At 40.4% G+C, this 27,262-nt stretch overlaps 1 protein-coding gene across 1 annotated transcript in view; it reads right to left on the bottom strand.

Moving 5' to 3' along the window:
* thsd7ba (thrombospondin, type I, domain containing 7Ba) overlaps positions 1–27,262 on the bottom strand; it is a 214,034-nt gene that overhangs the window by 73,472 nt on the left and 113,300 nt on the right. The window contains exons 6-9 of the mRNA XM_085764206.1: positions 26,861–27,030; positions 19,725–19,883; positions 12,796–12,996; positions 2,769–2,960 (exon numbers count right to left, since the gene is read on the bottom strand). Coding sequence (XP_085620332.1) covers positions 2,769–2,960; positions 12,796–12,996; positions 19,725–19,883; positions 26,861–27,030 — 722 coding nt within the window. The remainder of the gene's footprint in view (positions 1–2,768; positions 2,961–12,795; positions 12,997–19,724; positions 19,884–26,860; positions 27,031–27,262) is intronic.

Here is a 27,262-nt window from a genome sequence, read left to right as displayed (position 1 = left end):
ATGACAAAAGTAAGGAAATGGGTGAGTGAGTGATGTACCATTAACCAGGGGAGGACTGGTTGTCTCCGATAAACAATAGTTTGCATTTGATGGGGGATTCAGAAAAGATTTGGTGGTGGAAAAAATAGTATGTGGTACTGTAACTCTTTTCATTGTAAAAAGTGGTTTTGGCAGCACTTGGAGTACTTGTTGGATGAAAAGCAAGATAGAAGTGACTGACAGCCCTTCAGGTCAACTTGGTCCCAGATTTTATGCCATTTTCTTTCAACAGCCCAGAGATCAGTACACTGCTTTCGGATGGTTTCATTCGTGGGCGAGGCAGGTTAAAGTGGGCATGTTTGGCAGGTAGAGGAGTCAGGACACACAGTCTCCAGGCATGAGGGTAAAGACATCCAGAGACAGTGACCACACAGGAAACGTGGGGTGGGAGACAAGTTGCGGAGGTCCGGCGGAAATGAATCCACACCAGTTCTGGGAGCAGTTAAAAATCATTACAGACTTGAAATGAAATGAAATGAAATAGTGGTCAGAGAGGTGCAATGTGGGACTGTTAGGCCGTGTGTGGCACAATTTTAAGTATGAATAGGCAATAAACAGCTTTGCGAGTTGCACAGGTGCAGCCCTGTTTATAGGTCCAATGAATATAACAGGAACAGGAAGGAATCAGAGTTTGATTTGAAAACCTGTGTCTCATTGTATTGTGTATGCTGTTGTGAGGATGTAAATGGCGTATTATATGCATATATACAGTACATTATATATAAAATATCAATTCAGGCCATTTCTTTTTGAAATGTTTGAACTTAACCTGTACTAGAAAACCATCTGTGAGCATCCATGTTTTGAGTGGTGTTTAGAGAGCACTATACTTAATGTGCAGTGAGTCTACACTGACCAGTGCAAGGACTGTCTAATGTAAATGGCAAACAAGGGATAGTTAAATTGCAGCAAGAGCGTAGGTGTCATCTGGAGAGTGGTTTAGTGCCTCAAAGTTTACTATGACTCAGAAAGGCTAGATGAACCACTATCAAATTAACACCTCTGTATTCCCCCCCATTTACATATTTTCATACACTCTTAAAAACATGCAGGCATATGAATACAAACACAGCACGACACGGAAAAACACACAAACACCCGCATAAACCCCTGCCAGCCAGCAGATCACCAGCAACATGGCAATAAGCAACACAGCGTGGAACCTGGCTTAAGCTATGAGATTCTTTCATCAGCTGTTATTGCAGATATGCATTTGGTTACAGGGATTAATGGTTAGTAGTTGGCTGCCAAGGCTCTGCTGTCTGACTTTAAAACAACACTTGAAACGCGCATGAAAACACTGGGCAGAGAGAGAACTCAAATGTTTCCGATGTAAAATGTCCAAGTGTACAGAAATAACAACCAAAGTAAAGGCTCAGGGCCCTAGTTTTGTAGACGAGGCGCAGTCTAGGCGCAGCGCAGCACGGGACGGGCACTCCCCTCGTCCCTCCTACCGGCGCACACGGCAAAGAGGGAGGAGACAAGGTGGGAGGGAAAAAGGAGGAGGAGAGAAAGGCGTGAAGTGGGATTAACACAGCCGATTCGGATCTTCAACAATCAAATGAGCTCCTCTCCTCACCTTTAACTGCGTCGATGCTGCGCACTGCAAGTTTGTCATTTTATACTTCAACATGGTGACTGAATAAGGAGTTTACTAATATTGTTAATCAGGTTTGCCCTGATACACTGAGTACCGCTGCCAAGTGTAAAAAACAACAACTAATAAACTAATAAAGAAATTCACATTTAGTTTTTAAACCCTGTGTAAGACAGATGAGAGGTCACAACATAAACAAACACCATCTCAGCGTAAAGGAGGCATTGCTGAGTGTCTCTCTCTCTCTGTCTGTCCGTCTCTTTTTTATTTTTATTTTTCTGTGATGAGAGATGCTGAGTATAGACTATATACTCACTATCTGATGCCGAGGCTGTTGTGGTTGGCTAAGAGAAATGATAGTTTGTTTGTTTTTTGTTTTTCGTTATGCGTGACGACGCGGTCGCTCGCCTGCTAATAAATTAATAAGTAAATAAATAAATAAAGCGATCATCACAACAGCACAATGCATAATCTCAACACGGCAGCGACATGCAGTCATCCACCCTCACAGTCCTGCTATTGGGACATCCACAGCTGTCCCAGTTTGTCCCTGCTGTGTTAATTCAGGTGGAGTTTCCACACAATCTGTATAGACATAAATTCACGTGCTGATTCAGATAATTGCATTAAATAGTGTTTGTTGTGATTATTTATTGCATTTAAATGTGCCTGAAACTGTGGAAACCTGCCTGTGAGGTCTTGGTGACGTGTGCGCACTAAGCGCCAGTCAGCCAATCTACCACTGCGTCGGCTGCACTTCGCCTTGCGCCGAGAGTAGACCAGGTTTGAGGTGGGGAGCTTTCGGCGCATCCTCTGCGCAACTTTTTTGCACGAAACTTCCACTAGGCCAAGCTGAATCTGTGACACCTCCCCCTGCTGCGCCGCCACACCCATCTCGGCGCACTGCAGTCTACCATACTGCCAAACTGACCGTTCGCCAGGCTGCACCGGTCGAAACTTGCATTGCCCCACCCTTTTAATTACCATATTTTAAGTTAGTTGAGAATTGCTTTCAATAGTTTTTGTAAGACAGAAGCCTGATATCTGTGAAGCTCTTGATGCAATAAGCACGGAGACAAGAACAATAAACATAGGGTGACAAGACAAAAAAGTCAGAGGAGATGTGTGTTACCTTTCCCTGGGATTGCCAAGACAGTGCGAGTGCGGCTCTGTCGTCCCTCCGAGGTCTTGGTCGCACAGCTGTGTGAGCAGGGAGACCACAAGGACCAGGAGCCGACCACACAGTCTGCAGGACAAGCAACCTCGCAGGTCACGTTTGTGGTTGGAGGGTTTTCTGCACAGTGGGTGACAGGCACTTCTTCCCCTGAGCAAGACAAGGTGATAAAAATGAAAAGCCAACATCAGTCATCAGGGTTGAGTCAAGATCCTAAAATCTGTTGTCGTTATCTTTGGGCCAATACAGATTAAGACTGGATTAAAAATCTAAATCTAGAGATAAAGCCTGCATTAAGTGACAGATAGAATGGCCCTATGTGTAACAACAAGCTATACTATCTTGATCTCACATGATCAGATGACTGGATTACATTAGACAGATATGAACAGGTCTTCTTTCAGTGAAAATACAGTTCACATGGAGTGCAACGACTGGAACTACAGTATGTTTCCAGCTACTTTGACATGCTGCACTTCTCTCACAGTTGTCTACTTTCTTCCATTTTCAAGTCTGCATGTTTTTTCAAGAGCAGAGGAGAATGTGTGCTTGAGGAAGTGTGCAGGTGTGACATGAGAAAATATTCTGAACGGACCTTGTTACCAAATGTAATCAGATTATAAATACAGCACATGGGAAAATAGAAGTATAAAACGACCACATGGTTGTTAATAGCAGCAAATTGAAGATGCATCTTTTGATGATTTTTTTTTTCTTTTTAATTAACAACCTTAAAATTCCTGATTCTTATATATTTAACCTTTGCCCATTGCAAAGTGCTTTTGATCCTTAGCGGCAAATGGATTTCCTCTTCAATAAAAGATTCACATCAAGCATAAGTGGGCATCCTTCCTAAGTGTTAGAAAAATCCTGTCAAACACAAATATCATTTTATTTAAGGGAAATTATCAGGTCTTCCCATTGGTATTCTGAGACAGTTTTAAAAGCTATCCTTCAGCCTTCAACTTGGAGCCATGTTATGAAATATTTATCACCACTCTCAGTTAACTCTCTTTTCGGAAGGAACCAGCAAAGGAAAGACACAGCCTTTTCTTTTTTACTGCACATGATAATGACTGTTCTATTGTGTGATTACACACTAGAATTAGGGGAAATGGTTTTACATGAATGTTAATGACTGAATTATACTCTTGGTAAAAGAAAAATTCTCTTGTATTTCTTGTATTGTTGGTTGAACCCTGCCCTGAGGTAGTAGAGTGCAAAGTGCCTCTGTCTAAGAGAGAGAGAGATCAATTGCAAAGACAGGGATGCCATCCTGATGTCAAAGCAATGCCAGCAGCCGCCGAAGCATTGTTTTCAGATTTACGCTCACACAGCGGTATCATTAACTTGGGTGAACTCAGTCACTACATCACGGAATATGGCTGAGCAATAACAACCCCAGGGCAGATTTGTTATCAATTTGTCTTTTTTCTTCTACTCTAAGCGAATACCCTTGATGCAGAGGAGGTCAATGAAGAGAGCAAACCTAGGTATTGTGCCATCCCATAGATGTGAAAGACTCCCTTGGGGAGTCTGAAATTCTTTTCACCCGTAAAGTGAGCATCAGAGATTCTCAGCCATCAAAGTAACAGCGTGTATACACCAGAAGACGACAGTCTGCTTGAAATCCTACGGGCTATTTTATGGCGCACATGATTACTTTCATTAGTGGAGATTCTAGTGGAGAGTTCTGCAGCTGAAATTCAACAAATATCTCAAATTATGTAAATGACAATATTTCCATTGAGTATTGACAATATGTCTGTGGTATGGTAGAGAAGGGGAGTTGTGATTAGTATTGAAAAAGCACCAGAATTTAATGAATACAACTAAGACAAGTTCCTCTGTGGGACCAGTGATATGTTTTAGAATTATATATCTCTAAGGGCACCTAACTTAGCAGAGATCTGGAGGCTGCAGCACTTGAATAGGAATTGTGCTGATACTTTACATAACCGTTTGAACTGACAGTAAGACTTGAATCTGTGTGGGAATTCATTATTTCGGCTCACCATGGCTCCCACCCAGGTAATTACACTGTTCGCATAACATGAAACACATTTTTTGCCATTGAAGCTGTGAATTAACCTTTTTCACCTACATTCAGAGGGTCGGACGCCAACACTATATCTGTACTATTTATACTGTTTCTATGTTAAAGTTGTGGGAATAAGACCCCTTTTGCCCTTGGAAAGTGGAAATGAACAATGACACCCAGAAAGAAAAAAGAACTTCAAATAGAAAACAGTGGCTGGCATTACCTTTATAGGAAAGGCAGGAGGACACAGTTTGTCATACAGAAACCAAACCTAAAGTTTTCAGGACAAGAAAACAGTCAGAGGTTTTATCCTTACTTTTACAAAAATGTGACCGAATATATTCAGTATTATACAACAGTTAGTTCCGACCGGTCCCAACCGAGCAATTTGATTGGACAAGAGACGTTCCATGAGTGCTGATATACAGTATAACAGCACTGGGTGCTGCGTTCGATTGCACTCGGAACTCGGAAAGATCCCGGTCGGAAAGTCCGACTTCCGAGGTAAATACGTTTCATTGCGCAACCTCGGAAAACATGGCCGGCCACAGTAAGCTCATATCTTTCGAGCATCAAAAAGTACTGCTGGGGAAGAACATTAGCTGCTTGGGGGAGAGAGAGAAATAGAAACGCCACTTCTGCAACACACAGTCTTGAACGCACCAGAGAGGGGAATCCTGCATGTGTCACAGCGAGCTGTGCAGATTCAACTCTTGCTGCAGTACGCATGGAACTAGGCTATATTCCCTTTTCCACAACTTCTCCCTTCTAGGTTGGAAAATAAATAGCCTAAATAAATAAATACCTCTCGCGGTGTGCGACGCCATATTGCTGTGACGTAATTCCGACCGACTCGGGCTGCTTGGATCCAACCCGAGTTCCCGAGTCGGAGTTCCGACTTCAAGGGCCGTTCTATTGCATTTTTCCGAGTTGGAGGTTGGATCTTTCCGAGTTCCGAGTGCAATCGAACGCAGACTATTATCACTCAGCTGTTCAGCTGGACAGGAGCTAAAAAGTCAGAGCCACGCTCCCCTTACAGGAGCTGCCCCATCTCTCTGCTGCTACTACAGTTATAAACCTGAACATTAAAACCCGGACCTGACCTGGTCCGTCTAATTGGAGATAAATCTCTACTAAACCCGGCTGGAAAAAAAAATCGCTGCGGGGGCAACTACGTTTTGACGGCGATGTGTTTTGATATTAGCGTTAGCTGTTGTTAGCCACGTAGCTCAGCTACTAGCTTCAACTGTGTTTATATTGATTACATAGCAGATAAACAAATGTAATACGGTATCGATAACGTCTCTGTATGTCTTCACGCTGGTCCTGTTGCTCCGGTGCTAATCAGACACGGGCTCAGAAACAGAGTCTCTGGTTTGTCCACTACGAATTTCTCCCAAGGGAGACAATAAAGACTAACTTAACTTAAACTTAAGAACCAGCACTGGAAGCAGCTCGGTGGAAAAGCTTGTAGCTAGTAGCAAGCTAGTATGAAATGTTTAGTGTTGCCTGGCAACAGCCCCTTCCAGTTGCGGAACTATTTCTGTTGGCGGAGCTAAATAAATGATTAAATAAACAAACAAATCATAATCTCTTGTAGTTTATTACTGTTCTAAAATGCGCTCGTAGCACTGTTGTATAAAAGCAATATCACACTCGAGGTCGTGCTGTTGTACTGTATATCAGCACGGTGTGATTATCTGCGGCGGCCTCGTGCCTACGACCGAATCACAGCCGTGCTGATATACAGTACAACAGCACTCCCTCTCGTGTGATATTGCTTAAATATATCTTGCTGCACTTTGTGAAGGAAGAATATGCTTTTGTGTACAGCGTTGCAAAGTGAAATTGTAATAGAAATGCCATTAAAAGATACTGTATTCATTTTCCATATATGGTTCTGTTGTTACCAACTCATAATTCACATAAACAAACCAATTAAGTGATATCAAACTTCCCTTCTATCTAATGGGAACATATTTTTTTTTCCTGACATGGTCAGTCATTGCCTGCTACATACTGTTATAGTGGAGAAAATCCATTGTTAGAGGCAGCACAGAATCCATCCAAAACCTTACAATATCACTTTTATCTATTACACAGTATGGAAGTTGAACCGTCATTGAACTTCCAGGTAGAGATAACAGTAATATGATGAGAGTCGGCAACATCCTGTGACTGGTTTAGGTCCAACAGCGCTGACACTATATTCTGTGTCACAATATAGAGCACAAACTGATGTGATCGAGGCTCAGGGCACAAACAGGCCCCAGCTGCAGTTAATCCCTATAAAGGAAAGAATAATACTGAATAAAGCCTATGGCTACTTTGACACATATTCAATTACATCAGTTCACATCAAGCAGATGTACAGATAAGTACAGGGTTGTCATGGAAAACTCGACCCTAATGCTCGAGGTGTATTTACATACAGTATTTTGTTTAGATGTATTTATTGTTATCAGTCAGGGTATTTTCTATCCCTTTACACCACATGCAAAATGTAATTATACAATTGTTGTTTTGCTTGAAAATCACACAGGACTAATGAATATATTAGCAAACAAAACCAACAGAAACTTCTCAAAGCTTTGCCTGAAACGGTGCCTAAAGATAAATTACATGACTCCAAACCTACATCCTGTGTATGCGTGTAACTGTACGTGTGAGACTACATGTGGGGGGTGCTGTGGGGGGCTCTGCAAATAGATGGCTGCCCTAGGGGTCCTTTTGCATTATTAATATAGGGATCTGTAGTTGGGGCTCTTACTCAGATATAATATCACTGCCTCCTGCATGCTATTTCAACATGATTTCTATTCTGCTCGCCCACCCACCAATTAACCTTCTTCATTGTTATTATTCAGGAGATAAAGAAAAAAGGGAAGTCTTTGCTTAAAAGTTAATAATCATATCAACTCCGTGTGGGCAGCTTTTAAGACAAAACTGGCAGGCAAAAACAACCAGGCCATTTGGATAAAATCACAGTGAGTGGGCTCTGACAAACTAGGCTGGGTCACTGATAAAGTTCTTGCTGTATTCGTGCAACAGTCACATTATGGAATAATAGCTTTTCAACTTCCAAACTTCAGAATTTCATCATTGGTGACAGTGAAACAGCCAAGTTTTCACCGGCTGTTTCCCTGAGATCATCATAACCAGAATATTGCTGACCAGTAGCACAGTAAGGTTGATGGCAACCATACTGCTGACCTATCGTTAGGTTCAAAGATGTCAGACCCTCTGTGGGTTTGGAGAAGTAAGCTAATATGCATCTAGAAGAGCTCAGACCTGTCATGTCAGCTGTCAGTCACAGCTGTACCCAGCATGTCTGAACCAGCGTGTGCTTGTGGTTGTTAGATAGTTCTGGAAATGGCACTGACCACCCAGGTGTGTATGGTCACTGTGCAGTGAGTGGGAGCAGTGGGAGCAGTAGGAGCTGTCAAAACAACTTTACTAAGCCTGGGGCAAAAAGCCACTGGGTTAGGCTAACACAGTCCCATTTTTATTTTGTTGTAGTTTACAGCCGAATAAAATAACTGTGGAATATAACAAGAGCTCATTAGCTGTGCAAGATGACGTATTATTTCTAGTTTGCTCTTAATTTACTTTTGTGTAGCTCAGAACTCTAATGTGCAGGATGATAGATGATTATAGTTTTGATTTGCAATGTTGCACTAAAATTTGAGATCTAATTAAAGGCTGTTTTAACTGAATAAAATAACCTCCCTCTCTGTCACCAAAAGACCATCCTTGGGCTAGTCATAACCCAGTCAAGTTGAAAGACATAAAACAGATGCCTATCTGATACCCTGCTGATAGCAAGTACAGACCCAAATTCCAGTTCTTATTAACTAAGTTTTTAATTAGCAACGACTACAAGTAAGAATCAAATCAAACCCTGTTCCCCACACAGACCTTTAACTCAGAGCTAAAAATCTCAGTTTTAATTAATTCACCTTTGCTAGCGGACCTGCTTTTACACCTTGGCATCTTCACAATCATGCCAGAACCATCAACCAATCAGCACTCTCACACATATTTTATTAACACAATGACTGTTAACACTAACACGAATACGAACTATTTGACAACATGATGTGTGACTGATGTACTATAACTGCAGTGGATTTCTGCTAAGGAGCAATAAGCACACGTACTGTGCTCTTTGAGGACGGTGTCTTAACTACAGAAGCTGAAGTGGACCAGCAGTGGCCAGGAACAGATAAACATAATCCAAACTGTGTGCTGCAACACACTGATGCATTTCCCTCTGATTTTTATTTATTTATTTATTTGTGGATGGATGATCTTCCTGGCTAAGCCCCAAAAATGTCCTTAAACCCCCCTGTGCCAGTCTATTCCATTCCATCCATACCTGAGTAGTTTTAGGAATTACTGCATGCATTTACTAAGCAATAAAAGCTGGTGTATCAGTGGTAGAGGATGTTTTCTCATTACTTCAGCAGCCACAGATAATAATTTAAATCCCTATCAGATAAACAGCTGAAAATCTGCTGTCTCTGAGTCTTTACAGACGGAGACTTTTCTCTACTTCATGAATTTCCAGGCTTGAAATGCAAAAGTAGTTATAGGCTGAGAAATTGGAAAGCAAATGCTTACTCAATCAGGAGGTAAAGTGGAGAAAACATTGAATAGCTCTGAGGCAAATGTCACTTCATTGAAGTTTGCAATCTTAAAAGGTACCTGCCAGTTCACCCACCTCTTTCCCTCACTCAGACTACATGTAACACAGGGACATCAATGACAATTGTCTTCTTGGCTCAAGACTATTTTTATTTTTTCATTCTTTTTGATATTTTCATTCAAAGCACCCACACTGGGAATATTTCTAAATCTTTGTTCTACGTGGCTCAATACATTGACAAACTGAATAAGTAAAAAAAAAATGTCAGCTATTCTTATGTTCAGAACTTAAAAGCGTGTTAACAATGGAGCAATGTGGAATGGATGGTGGAAGGATGGAAGACCCGGCCTTAACTGACCTTTCTACAAACATCAGCCAACAGCAAATAATCACAGCTGGGTACTTACTGTAAAAAGATAATCGACAACAAGGCTCCTAGAAGTTTAAACGCATAAAACAAAGCTCATGTATTTCACCTACAGCTTGGCCATAAGTCAACATTTAGAACCTCTTTCTGGAAAATATAATTTTGGACAGCATTACTCAATACCTATTGTGTGTACCATATTCCCTAATGAGTATTAGGAAACAAGTTGGAACTGTATAAAAGGCCAGCCAACCAAGACAAAAATGTAAAAACAAAAGACAACATGATGAAATAATGGTATTCATTTAATAAACGTCATGTTCAACAAAGATGAGTTTCTCAGCTTGTGAAAAAAATGTCTAAGTACTTCAGAGGTCAAACTCCAAAGTAATATATCATTATATGTACGTACAGTGATAAAAAGGGGACAAGTGAGTAATTCATATAGATACTATTGTTTCCCCTCATGATTTGATTTTACCCATTGCTTGTTTTGACAAATGGAAAATACAGACTGAACCTTGTAGACAGTTATGTCAAAGAGTGGAGATGACCTGCCAATGGCCTGATACATATTCTACCTGCACAGAATGCCAAGAGCATGCTTGTAACACAAAGTGGTATTGAGTAAGACCTACTGCCACGATGTTCTTTATTTGGCTATTGTATTATTTCTCATTCACCCTGAGGGACATAAGAGAAGAGGGGGGGAAGGTCAGGCTAGCATGCAAAAAAATCCAGTTCAATATCTCATTTTAATTTTGTGCTGAAATTTATGTATTCTTCATGTTTTGTGCTTGATATTGGGAATCTTTAGGGGCTTAGAGACTCTGAATAAACCCTGACCTTGACAGACTTGAAACACAATTAGTTCAGTGTCTTTCCTGACTGGCAAAAGCTTCAACTTTATTTTTCCCCGGAGAGAAACATATTCTCCTGCCTTTTTCCAATTTCAGCATTGCACAGACAAAGTGTCCATCATCTTTACTTTTGTAGCAGCAGGGAAGAAGAGCTTGAATGTGTTGAGACTAAATGTGCAGACAGACGGGCAATTAGTGACTGCTTTCTCCAAGGTCTACAAAATTTCTATGTCAAGCATAACAGAAAACAACAAGAGATATATTCTGTGTGTGCAAAAGCACCATGAAAAAGGGTCACAGGGATGTTTGTACAATAAATAATGAACCTAGGAACAGACTTATGCTGTCAATCCAATTATCTGTTTTTCCACCTGCCCACAATTCAAAAATAGCAGCGCTGGGTTTCGGAACATTACGTGATGTTGGTTTAATCAAGTGTAATGAGTGTATGATGCATTTTATCTGAATAAAGTAAAGTTCACCTGGCAGCAGTTTGAAGTCCTAGTCACAACGATAGCCAACCTGCCAAATATGTATTTGTTTGTTATATTTTATCAGAGCTATTCATAAAACTCAAATTACAGGCTTTGTTTTGGTATGCATCAAGGTGCAGAAACTATGGTCACAATCTCTCCTTGAGTTGCAGCACTCTGTAATGGCCAGGAGAACATCTGGGCATGCTTGGGCATGGATGGATGACTTGACAAAACACAGGAGACTGCTGTTTGTTTCCTGGGCCAGTCTGATTATCCATGTGTGTGTTTTTTCTAACCAACATGAAGAAAGTCCTTTAACCCTGAGGAAAAACTTGTCAACTTTTATTCAAGTTTCTCCTGGTCCTAAACAAACCTTGACCATTTCACAGCCTTTACTGTGTTTTTTTCTTGCTACCATGACAACAAAGCTATGTTATATTTGCTGTCTGTAAAACTCAATGGGTCATATCAAAGAGAAGGGAGAAACATTAGCATTTAGTGTGTCGTGTTTGATATTACAGTAAAAGATAGTAATTATGGTTTGATACAAGTCAGATTCAGTCAAGCGCTGCTCAAAATCAACCTTTTTAAAACGGGAACAATTTTCCTCCTGTGCCTTTGACTGACTTTCATAAATACAGTGTAAACTGTGAGACTATGGGACTCATACTGGCATGCTCACTGAGGCTTTTAGTCAGTGCCATAGAGAAAGAAAATGCAGAGATCCTTACAATAGTTTGCATCACTAAGCAACATGGCCTTGACACTGTTGTGACTATGTATGAAAATAATCAAACATGCTTGACTGTTAAGTCCGATAAGCCAATTAAGGAAGTAACAGCGAACAACTTGTCAGCATTCACTAACAATAAATCCACCGCGGATAATTTCACAAGAGTTTTTCCTCAAAGCCAGCAAAGCTCAGTTGTCCTGTCAAAATTCATTAGACTCCCCCGTTGGCTAATATATTTACGCCCTCTTCTGCCCTCCTGATTAACATACACATGATCCATTGTGACAGCATAATAAAACTCAGGCAAAAAGAGGGTGCAATTAGATTTATAATCTATGGAAATGAGCAATTAATGCCTTGTAGGAAGCTGTGATTCTGACTTTTAATCAGGTCAGTGTTTTCTGCGCAACTCAATGGTCCCTCATGAATAATGCATCCTCTGTTAACATCGGTGTTCCTATCACCCAACATAATGACATGGCTGAGTACAATGGATCACATTATACCTGATAGTTCATGCATCACAATGCTATTGATAATGTTACTGTGTATGGACCACTGCACTGGTAGCTCTAATATAGCCTTGATGAATTTAACAGCTAGTTGTAGTTTAATTCAATCTATGATTAGCTGCCAGTAGCTCTAAAGCCCATTGTGTTTTTGCTTAATCCATGAAAGACAAGTAAACAGATTTTACAAATTGACAAAAGCACCTTCAAGTTGGCTTTAGTTGCAAGAAGGACACCTTGAATGGCCGAGAAAAAACAGGATTAAGTGACTGGACAAAAGAGAATCACTGTATTACTGATAAACGGTAAACTGTGTGTGTAAACTGGATCACACAAATCCAGCAACATTACCTTCGTAGCTGACACAGGTCACATTCTGGACAGCAGTTCCAGGGCCACAGGAGCCTTTATCAGGAAGACAACTTCCCTCTTGTTGGACCTGCCACAAATAGCAGGTGGGATCCTCACAGGGGACGGACTCTACCAGATGGGGACAGGCCTCTGGAGAACTGCTGGACTCCCACAACGACGTTCTCCTCCTCTGTCTGAAACCTGGCAGAGACCAAAAGAGGAGGGAGGGAACAAAAAAGATAGAGTTGTCTGAGAAGCCATCAATATTCAGTCATCGTGTTGTCTCACACATATGATACACACCACGTCTCAGCCAAACACTACAACACTGCATTTAGATTTGTGCAGCATGGTGGCTGAGTGGTTACTACTGTCAGACTCGTAGCAGAAAAAGTTTGTTTTGATTCAGGCCTCAGTGTGTGGACCTTGTATACTGTGTGTGCTGAGATTATACTGTAGCTGCTGCAATATACATAGACTTTAAGTTTTGACAGATGTGGACTTCACTGGATATTTTCTGTGTGATGAAATATTAAGGTATTACTGTATTAGCTATGGGTGCTGAACCATAGCACCGTCCAATAAAAGCTACCATGTCTCACTGCTAACCATGAAAAGTGTCTAAGATTGAATAACAGAGAAAACTGAAACTTTTTTCTACACTTTAACTAGAAATCTAGTTAAATAAAATTCTGTATCTTATAATGGTGAAGCAACTGCTAATTCTTTTTTTGAAACTCAATTTCAGCACCAGGAGCTGTCCGTGGTGCTAAGAGAGACCCAACATCTGATTCCAAGACACTTTCCACCCAGAAACTATGTAGATGACAGCCACTTTGACATAAAGGTTTTTTTTTTACTCAAATGAAATGGTCAGATTTGTTAACTTATATCCTACTCCCATCACCTTTTCCCATCCACTCTGGCTATAAACTGATAACTTTAAAATGGTTTACTATGCACAAACTTCTCCTACCCTTTCCAGCCAACAAAGCTGTTAGTGGTATGATCAATGTGTAGCTATGCCATCACTGTCACTTTAGTCACAAAATTAAAGGCATTTCATGCATGCGTCCTGAAGTGGCTGCTTCCTGCTGCAAGGAGATGCATTTGTAAACATGATGCTCATCGAAAAAATCCAAACAAATAATATAAGGGATACAATGATCAAATGGCTCAGCAAAGTAGAAGGCATTTAATCAAAATCTCAAATTGGGAGTGATTAGGAATCAAGTGACAGCAGTTCTCACGGTTTTCACAGTCAAACTCTCATTACTCCCTCAAAGTGCTCACTGTCATACTGACTTTCTGACGTTTCTGCTCCTGGATTGTGGCTCACTCGCTGAGGTGCTGTTATGAATAACACCTGCTGAATGCCTCTGTGGCAGTGCAAAGGAAATCAGTAATAACAGGAATTCCAAATTGAACTGCTCCGATTATGCAATTAAGACATAATAAGACTGACATTGAGCCCCAAGGCTTTAGAAAGTAGTTAATTGTATTAAATATTGAAGCTTCGTCCGAAAATCCTTTTCTTTTAATAAAAGTAGAAAAAGAATAAAAGCAGCAAAAGGTCAGTCAAAATGAACACTTTGAAATAATTGAAAAATAAAATGAACAAAAAAAAAGAAAAAAAGCATCTGAATGCAATGAGTCAGCTGAGTGTAGCTGTGTAGCTTCCCCTTCAAGGTTGTTTAAAGTGAAAAGCTAGCAGGGAGGGAAAAGGCACATCAGATAAGGGAATAACATCTGACAAAGGTCTCCAGTCAGATTAAAACTGGGGACACCAGAGTTACACAGTCCAGGTGTCTAGATGTCACATGAGGAGAAATATTTACTAGACCAATCGTGAGCTTAGAATTATAGGGTTCTATCTCCGTTTTCGGTAGTTCCGAGATATTGAGCATCAAAGTTCCAACTCGGCTTGTGTTTTGGTTGATAGAACCTTTTTATTTTATGAATAACTAATTAAAAAAATGTTGAAAATTTAAAAATAACACCACACAGGCATTAACAGACCACTAATGCATGATATTATGCAAAAAACTCAATTTTGAAAAAAATGGAGATAGAACCTTATAATTCTAAGCTCACGCAATTGCAAATCGCTGTCAGCAGTACACAACTTAGAGTTACCGAAAAAGTTTCCATCTAGCAGGATAAACCCACAAATGAGCCGAGCTGCAGTTTATCAGATTTGCATCAAGTCTGCCTTTAAACCACAGTAAAGTGCCTGCATGAACATCCAAACAGGTTTAACTCACTGTAAAAATGATCATTGCTTCAGCACTCTGAGTTAGAAAAATCAGGAGCATATCTTTTCCAATTCTCAGTTATTATCCTTTGAAGGACTAAAAAGAGGAAATTTCAAATTAAAAGGCTGTAAGTCTGAAAGATACACGTTTCATTCGTTGAAGTCTGACTGCTTAAGTATGATATTGGCTTAGCTGCAAGTTTGGAATAACTCGCCTTTCCCTGTTCTCTTTGCACAGAACAACGAGTGTGAAATTTTTAGATAGGATGCTGCAAACACAAATACACAGAAGAGTTTTCTGACGCTGATCTTGAAATAGTGGTTGAAGAGAAAACTTTTTTGAACCGCAGTTGTATTTTTTCCATATTTGTGTGAGGACCTAAAAACGATCTTGTCGGCTCAACAAAAACATGAGTGAAATAAGAAGGCCCCCTGGAGATAAGAAAAAAAATCAATCTGGGAGACTTTTGGAAGTTCTTAAAACTTTGAAAGTCCTTTGACTAAATTCTCGCTGTAAATAGATACAAAATAAATATATAAATAACAGGCCTTTTTAATAAGTATTTAATTGGCAAATTCAATCATATCACAAGAGTGGACCAGCTGTGAGCTATTGATAGTCAGGAGAACTACACATTCAAGTAGGAACAAAGGGAGACGGTCATTGCAAATGTATATAATATTGTGTAGGTGACAGGTCTTTGCTGTTGTGGTCCTGAACAGACCTCCTGCAAAAGGATTCTTCTGTTGTCTGCCCAAACACTAAGGAAAGCTAACACTGACTTTTCTAGTAATGGTGTCTCTGTTTGTGTACAGTGAAAATACAGATATGATATTAAACTTGTTAATGATGAATCAGGTGCAGTGGGGGTTTTTTTCTCCCCTTCACCCCCATGAAACCTCAGTGTGGGCCTCTACAGTGAATATAGACTGTGCCAGCGTTTAGTGATGCACTTTCTGGTCTGTTTTTATAGGAGCATCTTGTACTCTTATAGTTTAATACTCTATTATCTGTGTCCATAAATGGCAATGCCAGTAAGACAAGAACAACATGATGAGACCTATACAGTAGATGACTCTGAAGATAGTTTAAATGCCTGATTAGCAAATTGTCCAATAACATGGTCAACAGCGTGACATAATTATTATCATTAACTCAGTTGCCTTATAAATGATCTAATTGGCTCATATTTTTGATTCATTTCCTGCTCTCTGATTTCCTCACTAAAAGCTAAATGTTCATCAAATATTTAGATCTTGATTAAAAGGTTCTCATTGAATAGACATCTCTAATCTACAGTCTCTAGCAACTGAGCTTTTCCAGTTCTGAAAAAAAAACTGTTCAGGTAGATGAAAGATGATATATAAATACTTTCTAGGCTCAAGCACCTCTTTCATTAAATACCTATGACACTGGAGCACCAGCTGCCTTTCTCTGGAGCCACACTCATTTCACCACTTGGCAGAAAGGTCCAACTTTCCCTCAACAGGTGGGACTTTGTAACCCCAGGATGCCCACTCCACAGATTACATCCCCCGACATCTACCGGTGTGAGGCACCAGTTCAGGAGCCTGATCTGAGCGGTGCTGCCTGAGTGTGTTCGAAAGAGTACAGACTGTGGATCGATTGCAGTATTGCCCAGAGCACTTAGTGCTGCTCACATCCAACCATGAAAAAACAATTTGGCACGGGCATGCCCCCATGGATATTAATAATTGAAAGGTTTCTTGGTCATACCAGGTTTATGTCAGGGAAACAAGGGCTACAAGGGCTATCCAGTGATTTTCAGCTTACTGTTGTTCAGAAATATCTCTCCCCCCAGCGTGATGACTTCTACTACGAGGTATTACAAAATTTCTATCCAGTCACCTCCCGTGTTCAATTCATTTTTCCACATAGCTGCAAAATGTGATAGGCCAAGATAACACGCAAAATTGTGAAAAAGCACATAAAGCCACTCCGAGGCAATTTAAATTTGTAATTTTCCAGAGAGCAAAGCAGGGGCAGTATAAGCACCCTGGCTGCTTGGCTCCTTCACCTGAAAAATGGGATCCTGTGGGCCTCTCAGTTAGATCCCCATGTTGTGAAACATAAAGGCTAAGTGCACATTCAATAGGAACAAGAAATTCTCTGCAGCTCAAGGACCACAGGGCACAGGCAAACGACTTGGATCATAACAATACTCTACTACTCAATAACTGTTCATTGCTTCCCAGGCAGCAGAGCTCACTGCCAGTGATTTTCTATCGGTTTCATACTCTATTTGCTGTGGGCTCGGAGTCTTTATGAATGCCATCAAAAGACAGTATGCCACAAGAGGCCCCTGTGCAAAACAGCAGATGTTGTGTTTTCCACTCCTTGAAATATATTAATGACACTGTCTGCGAGAGGAGCCGCTTCATCCCAGAGATCCCGTGTTGGAGAGTGTGGGCACTGACCTGAACAATCCACCCGTCAGTCGCTCCCTGGGGCGCTTTCATGCACATTTACTCATGGCAGGGATGAGGTCACACTGCCCTTTTAGCACAGCGCTAACACACCAACAGTTCCACTGCAATCACACAAACTGGAACGTACACAGTGCGCTCTACGTGCGGTGTGTAGCCTTTCCAAAGCAGTCAGATCTGACACACGCTCACCTGTGCAAAATGACAAGAACATTCAGACAGCACAAGCGTGCAGAATACTTGAGCACACACACACATTACACAAACACACACAGACAGGAAGAATCTTATCTGCTGATACTCCTATCACCCTCCTGGGGACAGAGAAGAGAAGTACAGGTGCGCTTTCTTCCTGTCTTTGGTCTTCTTCTCCATTTATATGTGTACTGCCTCCTTTCAGAGCGTACTTCCTCTCAGCCAGGAGCTTATCAACAAACAATTTACGATTCAAATGTGTACCGCCTCTCCCTCCCGCTCCGGCAACATCGCTCTCTTGTTCTGTCATTCTGTCTTTTAGCCTCCGTCAGCCACAATACTTCTCTTTCCCTTTCAGTGTTGCCAAAGCACAGCGCAATCTCTTGTGCAGACACACAAATACACATGGTGCAGCGCCAAATTGAAAACATGTAAACGCGTAATAGCTTTCAGGTTAACGTGAAGTCCCTTGTTGACCGTATTGAAGGCGCTAGCAGGTGCCGGTTGCTGTGAGCGGCTGATTCTACAAACACAACATGTCACTCTGCTTATGATTTCACCCCTGGCCCAGCTGTGCAATCGCCAATATCTATTTTTTATCATATCAACGTCACATCAGCTATCTGTAGTATCACTTGGATTCATCTGTCTGTCCACCTGTCAAACGTAGATCTGAGATAACATTAATTTGCCTTTGAAGACAGCTGGAAGGATGATGCATGCTGGAACAATTTTCTGGCATCAACAAGAATTCTCAAACCCACTTTTATGAGCTTGTTGTTATCCAATTTGTAGACAGGCTAGCTGTGGTCAGTAGCTGCATCTGCTGTGTTTACTCTGCTGGAAAGTGCTTCTGAATGAGGACTGGCCTTTGTCAAACATAAGAAGCTGTTTCACAGTATAATGACATGATTCCTGGATCTGGACTATGTTCTCTGGTGGTTTTTCAACCATGCAGGTAGATTAGGTACATGGCAGTATGTAAAGATTAATCCTTGGTTGATGATACATGAAAAGCTGTAGAGTTAGGCTAATCAAAACACATAACAGAGAGCAATGAGAATGTAAGGTATTGCTTTGGTTGATAATTACAATATTAACACTAGAACCGCCAACATTCCATGTACGCCTAGAATCGCTGTCCACACTCGAAAAATAGAAAAATAAAGAGTCACCTATATTGGTTGCCTAGCAACGACTATTGTTATTTTTTGTAAAGTATGTGTGTGTATATGAATGTGAAACATTACTATAAAGTGTTGTGAGCTGTGTTTCTGGCTGGCTTTATAATGTATATGACTGTATAAATGCAGTCCATTTATCATTTTTGCATTAGAATGAATCAAGGTCAAAATGACCTCTTGGCGGTTCTAGGTAAAATCACTCTATTTTTCGTTCTCTTTTGTACTAGAATCGTGAAAACACATAAGATGATGCAGAACACACTTTTAGGAAAAGTCATCGACTGGGAGACATACTGTAGGGTTTTTACGCAAACAGAGTTACATGCATTTTAAGAAGTGAGAGAGGTCAAAATGACCTCACGGCGGTTCTAGTGTTAAAAGGTATAGTCCATATAAAGCCATCCTGAGCTGTCTTAATACATGGTAGGTGTATCTCCCCATTTTTTGAGAGTTTTATAAAACTGCCAGGAAGACAAGATATTTAAAAAATAAAAATAAAACCATCTATGTCTTCATGTGAATCACCGGTGATGGGAAAGTGTTTTTCTGCAGGAGAGATGTATTTTAAGACTCTGTGCTTTGGGAGAACACACATGACCTTGGAAGACTATTCCTCTTCCAGCTCTCCTGTTATTGTGCTGTGCTTTGCGTACTTTCATACATCCCATGTCTCACCAGACACTGTTGCTGGAAGGTGAAAACATGAGAGCACCGATATCTACAGAGGAACAACTGGCTCTATGATTTGAAAACACTCTACACATTACAGCATAATGACTACTGTCTACAATGGCTAAACACTAATCTTTCAAGCCAAAACTCCTTCACGCTCACTTACTCCACCTTACCTTTCTTCCCCTGTGGTTCTCTGCAGTTGTCATGTAGGCAGGTACCCCAGGTTGACCACTGGGAGAGCAGGCAGCGGTTCTGGCAGGGGACGGAGCAGCGCTGGACAGCCGACGGAGGCTCTTCACCGGCACACAGCCTGGCATTCACTGGTCTGGATACTGAATAAACAAAACAGAGCACAAGCAAGGATAAACCCGGTTTATGTCAAGCTCAGACACACACATGCAGCGGTGAGGAGTTGGGTGTGTATGTTTGTGACACTGCTGTCAAGTAATATCTTTGGATTCGGAATCCAAACAAACAACGTGCCAGATGTTGTGAGAACAGTGAAGAAGTCGAAGGAGCATCTCTGTCATTGGACTGAAAAGTCTTTTAGCACTGATTAGGAAGACAGAGGAACACTCAGTATATTAGTAAGAAGCTACAGCTTCAGAGCTCGTACACTGTGATGAAAAGCAGGGTGGATTTAGAAAAGGCTTTTTTGTGGAGTAAAAAATAAAGAAGAAAATAGAAAGAACAGAGGAAAAATTGTTCTTTTCATCTCATGCCTGACTCAGGAGAATATTAAATGGAGGGCAGCGGCCAGCTAAAGGAGTAAACAGGAGCTGAGAAGGGAGATATTAAGGCAAGACACGGTATAACCAATTCACAGCTAAGCATGGCTGGCATCATTTGTAGATCACAGGGAGCACTGCCACCTGTAATGGGCTTTGACATTAGTCTCTCACACAGAATAAGAGGGGGGAGGAGGGTTAGCCTGTCCACGACACAGGGATTTGTTCAATCTAAAATTCCATTTGGATGCACCTCTGCATATCATTGAGATGCAAATTATCCATTTAAATGAGAGTCCAAAGAGAAATTCACTAAATGTCCATTGTGCTTTGTCTTCTTACAAGAAGTAATTTACATGGTGTTTGATTTCCTTTGCAAAAATGAGATGTTTGCTTAAACACACTGATAAAGTGCCTGGTGCAGATCTTTCTGTTTTGTGGCCTAAACTGGGATTTTTTAGTGTTTATCAATTGTGTTCCTGCAGTCGACATCTGACAGGAGAAAATCGTTTTCCACATTACCGGACCGAGTAGCTCTCCATACTGCGCACATGCAGTCACATCTGTTTACATTAGCGAAAGCCATGTGGGGCACGTCAAGGCGCACATTACAGCTGACGAATTGATCTTTGTTCTCACATCTATTGGTTCAAAGAGTCGCCTTCATTGACATTCTATACTAAGATAGCATATTCTCCGTCCAAATGCACTTCTGATCTTCTATCATGTCTCTGCACACATCTGAAGAGTTAAAGGGGCATCCCACAGCAACTGACAAAACACCGGGATCTCAGCTATGACATGAAGCCACCCAGAATTCATCAAGTACATGCTACAGCAACAAAAAAAAAGGGCAGAAGCAGATTTATTAGACGGGAAAAAGTGTGATTTGCAGAAAAAGGATTGTGTAGCTGAAAACCATTAAAAACTACCCACTGTGCTTAATTAAAAAGATAAATTAAATACTTGGTATGCATGTTTTTCTTTTTCTTTTTTTTTAAATGTGTATTGATGTTGTGATTTTATAAGCCTAATTGAAATTTTGCTAAAGAGTATCAGTCTTTAACACAGCTGCTTGGTGTTCTTCACCACCACTGGTTACCTTGGTGATTTTGACAATCATAGGTTTTTGCTTTTTCATCTAATCTATGGCAATGAATTTGCCCAAAAGCAATTAACTTTTGCTTCCTGGATCCTGGGATGTTAGGACGGCTCCACTGCACTGTGTGATACAAACATTTGCGATCCAACCTGGAGCAAGCTTTTGACAGTTTTTCCTCCTTTATTCTTAAGTTCCATTGTCTGACTTTCCAAAGAGAAACGTCCACTACACAGGAAGTGAGTTTCATGCCTCTGACAGTAGGAAGCGGCTATGTAGCATGCTGAGTGAACAGAGCCTCCACCCCTGAGCAGACAGAAGAAAGTGTGGCACATAACAAAACTCAAACTTGGGAAACTCATCCTAGACTTAATGGCAATGGCTAATGGCTGTTAAGAGACTCACACTATTAAACTGTACACATGTAAAAACCTCATCAGGAACAAAAGTGTATTACCTTTGTTTATGTTTGCATTGAATTCTACTGCAGTGTTTCTCAACCTTGGGGTCGGGACCCCATGTGGGGTCACCTGGAATTCAAATGGGGTCCCCTGAAATGTCCAGTAGCTAATTGATAAAAAAAAAATGACTGATAAAAAATATTGTTTTAACTTTTTTTTATTTTTTTTAATGATGATTAAACCACACACAATCTTAAACAACTGTTTTCTATACTTTAACTTTCTCAAATATAAAGTGAGCATTTTGATTGATGGCCACGATCACATGGGGTCGCCAGAAATTTTTGATCTCAAAATGGGGTCACGGGCCAAAAAAGGTTGAAAACCACAGTTCTACTGTACATTGGTGAGGTACTATGGCAGAGTAATGAAAACACTGCAGCACATGTTTTTCCTTAATGTCCTCATAAAATAAATCAAAATAAGTTAAACAGGGGAAGCCTCCTGGGTAAATGGCATGTTTGATTTATTACAGACAAAATTTTAAAGGAATAAAAACATATTATTAATGCTCATTATCAATCTAGGGTGGCATGGTGGAGTAGTGGTTGGGAATGTCACCTTATATTGTTGCTATGGATCAATTCCCTGACCTTCCTGGGTGTAGGTTACATGTTCTCCTTTTGTTCTCCGACTTCCTCCCACAGTCCAAATACACACGCACTAGGTTGTTTGTTGACCCTCAACTGCCTGTAGGTGTGAGTATGAGAGGTTGTTCGTCTCTGTGTGTCAGCCCTGCGATTGAATGGTGACCTTTCCAGGACGTAACCCTGAGGTGGGAGAAAGTCCCTATGTTGCAAGTCCAAGTAGAGTCTCAAGTCTTTGCTCTCAAGTCTCGAGTAGAGTCTCAAGTCTTTGCTCTCAAGTCCCAAGTCAAGTCCAAGTCCTAAGATTTTTGTTTCGAGTCCCAACCAAGTCCTAAGATTTTTTTTCAAGTCCCAACCAAGTCCTAAGATTTTTGTTTCGAGTCCCAAACAAATCGATTATAATTAATGATACGTAAAGATCATGACCACGCCTCAATTGTTAAGTTGTTTATATTTTATTGTTAATGTTCTGCCACTTATTCATCTGTTTATTTTTATTAATATTATATTGTGATATGCTTTGTCAATATAAGCACTGCCTTCTCATGCCAATAAAGCTATTTAAAATTGACGTACAGTAACACGCCAGAAATCTCGTGTGATCAAACGTGATCTGACGTAGTCTGTTGATGGTAGCCATGGTGCATGGATGTATTATATAGATCCATGCCATGGAGCCGTTAGCCACACTGGTTTGTTACTGTATGCTACGTGTGCTGCAGTCAGCTGCTTCTTTATTTGTTACATAAAGAAGCAGAGCCGGTGACTCGAGATTGTCGGCTTCCCCCACACAAGCCAATTTTTGATCCAAACGGTCACGATTGTTGGGACCAACAATCGTAAATACTGAACATGTTTAATATTTACGATGGTCGCCGCCGACCGTTTTACGAGCCGATTGTTGGGAGAATTTAAATCTTAAAACACCACACACCACAGGAGAATCTCATAAAATACTCTTAAGAGCCAAGATAATCGGGCAATTTTTGTCTTTGGTCGGAAGGGGGAAAATCGGGGCAAAATCATCCAGATTATCTTCATGTGTGTGGTAGGCATTAGTGTGTTGGCATTAATTATACAGCCAAGACTGATAACAGGACTGGGTTCTATAGGAATGTCTCTGGCTGGCTGCTGCAGTATAACATTGATGTGACACTGCTGCATGTGACTTGACTTGAATTCAAGTCTTTGCTCTCAAGTCCAAGTAGAGTCTCAAGTCTTTGGCATCAAGTCCCAAGCGAGTCCAAGTCTTTTTTTGATTTGATCAAGCAAGTCTTAAGTCATCAAAATCGGGACTCGAGTCCAAGTCAAGTCTCAAGTCTCGAGTCCAAGTCCACACCTCTGCGTAACCCACCCTTGCTCTATGTCAGCTGGGATTGGCTAAAGCTCTCTGTGACCCTGCACAGATCCAATAAGTGGTATGGCCAATGGATTAATGGATAATCCATCAATTATTTCAGGTATTCAGGTTAGGAGGGATGATGTGTGTTTATACATTTTTAAACATTTGTTTCTTTGTTACCTTACTTATGGTTTAAAAAAAATCTGTATAACAGGAATTTATTTATCTCACACACACACACACACACACACACACACACACACACACACACACACACACACACACACACACACACACACACACACACACACACACACACACACACACACACACTATTTATAACAGGAAAAAAAAATTGTTACTTCAGACTGAAATAGAACAATTGACTTGAGTTTCATTTTATCAGGAATATGACCGGCTGTCTTTTGCAGTATGCATGTAATTAGCACAGAAGCTACATACAGTATACAGGCCAGGCTGAATATGATTTGAAATATTTTGAGACATGTGTTAGTATGTTTTCTCATCCTTTTCATTAAAAAAGTACGGAGCACCCATGCAAGAATGCAAAGTCAAATATTAGAGGAAAAAAAACTAGTTTAGTTTAGTTGTTGTTTTTAATTCAAATTGGAAACTATTAAAAATGACTACATAATACATATATGAGCCAACATTCACTTGTTTTTCATAGATTAGTTCTGGCTACTTGGTGCTACAGTACAGACATATTTCAGTCTTTTAGTGAAAGACTAAAGGTCAATATCCTGTCCTAAGATAATGTCACTAAACAACGCACATTAAACACATAAAGCAGAACGGCCACTACTATCCTGCACATTTTCATTTTCACAGCTCTCAGGTCAAACTCAACTCAATTTTCCTTCCTGTGTCACCCACCTGCATCTCAGCTCCTGTGTGATCTCATCTCATCACGTCCCTGGAGGTTTTACACCGGCTGTTACTGTAGTTCTGCCTTCAAGACACAATGCCACATGCTTCGGCTTCTCTGCCCTTTTGTCTACGGCCCTTTTTGTATTAATTTGATACAATTTATTTCTCTTCATTAACTAACTAACTTTGTTATGCTGTTGCTGTAGTACCTGTGAAGACCATCCTAAATCTGCAATTTATTAAAATAATGTGAGATAACATTAGTATAAAGAATAATCAGTCTCCACTCTGTGTTCAAAGTAAACTGATTTACGCTTTTTGACACTCTCATACTTCTTTTTACTTTTCCATGTTTTTACTTTAATTTCAGGAAATACCAATTTCCTCTTACAACCCAGGCCAGAGACAATTACACAGATGCTTGTACACAGATATGCCACCCTAGATGTTACTGTGTCCACCCCCACATTAAAGTGATTTAGCTGGCTCAATTTCCACACTACCATTCGGAGGTTTGCCTGGAAACACTAATGAAAATACTTTTTTAAACTTTGGCTGTAATAACACCAGTCTTTGTGAGCATTCTGAGATCATCCTTGTGTGACTACAGTGGCAGGGTTAAGGAATTATTGGCCGCTCTGTCTGCACTGCCGAGGCTTTAATGACAATTATAAGAATGTATAAACTAGGACCACTGTGCCAAGCTAGTTGCTGATTACCAAAGCCCACTTGGGAACTGTCTGCCCCTTTCCTCCTGATGAATATGTTAATGTGTGCATATGCTTTGTCTAGACTGGAAGTGCATACATGGTGGACAGACAGTAATGGCCTTGCCTAGAAGTAGCATTAAGCATAACAGTGTTTTTTTCTTCCACAGTGCACTGCAAGAGAAGGGTGTCTTCACTCCAATAGTTCCTATTATCTAAATAAAATAAAAAAGGAATTTTGAAAAATAAAAAAAACCTTTCATATTCATGTAAAATAATGGTTATGGCTACTCTAAAAGAGCCACTTTAACTACAGTACAAGCTTTATAATTTGCCTCTCATTCACACACAGCCACTGACATGAATGTGTTATGGTCCATCAGTCAACGTCTTGCTCAGTGACACTGACACCTGAAGGAGGTGGAAACAAACCAATAACTTGGTGGACAACTTGCTTTGCTGCTGAGACAGAGCCATGCATGCATTTTTTTTTTTGACAACATATAATCAGTGGGCACAAGGCTTTCATTCTGTTCTCATATCACTTTTAAATGTCAGCAGGACAAAGCCGTGCAGTTCCTGTTTGTGTCCTACACAAAAGCACACATCAAGCTGACGTGCTCATCTGGAAAATAAGGGGCTTCAATAACTTTCTCTGTTATTCACTGTTGTAAACTTTATTGGTTCACAAAGCTTCTGACATGGTTTTAGATCTGGAGTCTGCTCTTACAGTATGTGTTTCATAAAGAGGTGTGTTTCCTGCAGTCTAACACTGCAGTCCATGTGGAGGTAAGACTGTCGCTCTACAGCTAAAGTTGAAAGAGGATATGAATCATCTCAAATTACATCCTGACATCTCCAACTACATAGACTACCCCCCACAGATAGCCTCAGAGACTTTAGGGACGTGCTGCACCTTTACAATATTAACAGCAATGATAATAATGATAATATTGTTCACGATGATAATAATAATAATAATAATAATAATAATAATAATAATAATAATAATAATAATAACATACTTTTCTTGCATATGTTTTTATTTCTAAACAAAGAATATACTGAAATAGGCAAGCAGTTTAAAACCTCTGCAGGTGCATTCACTTGCTGCTCTGTGGTTTGTCAGCTTTCAACAAGGAGGAAATGTACATTTTATATGAATCTCATTCATGAGATTCATGAAACCAACAGTATTAAAAAGTCAGTTTTGTAAGAAAAATTGTATGTAGAGTTGTACACTAGATTTTCTCTCAAGAAAACAGCTTGAATAAGATTATAATTTGTTTTTCTTTTCTTTTTTTTTCCTGTACCCACATAACCAAACTAACCAACATACTGTTAACTTTCACATTAATGATGCATGATGGCCATAGCTTGTGGCGAAATACACCACTGAGTTTATTCAGAATTTATTTATGGTGCATCTCTTGAGTCAGTGTGAGCTTCCAGCGAGTCCTGGGTCAACTATGATAAAGACATTTTTTTTCTTACCTTCTTTCCTGTGATGTGGTGCTGAGACATCAGGAACTTGAACACAGTAGGTCTTCCTAGTCTGGATGCCCTCTCCACACAGAATACTGATGTTAGCCAGCCGCCAGTCCTGCTGGCTCAGTAATGGGAGGATGCGACATTCGCCCCAGTCAGTGGTTCTCCACAAATAGCTGACGGAGCACAGAGAGATGCAAATATGGGAAAACACAAACATGTTAAATCTGATGCGAACAAGCAAACTGTGGAGAGATGAAATAAGTATGCATGACTATTATGCTCAGAAAGAAACCAAATCTGAAACAAACTGATGAATGATTGCATTTAAAAAGGTGAAAACATCAATATACAGTATACACGAACAATAACGGCAGATGCTTCAAAAGAAAGTCACACAAAGAAAAT

Source organism: Trachurus japonicus, chromosome 21, assembly GCF_045865225.1.
Source record: "Trachurus japonicus isolate A0001 chromosome 21, Traja_1.0".
In the NCBI taxonomy this organism is placed as follows: Eukaryota; Metazoa; Chordata; class Actinopteri; order Carangiformes; family Carangidae; genus Trachurus; species Trachurus japonicus.
Note: the sequence above shows the minus strand (reverse complement) of the source record. Positions and strands in the feature narration are given on the sequence as shown.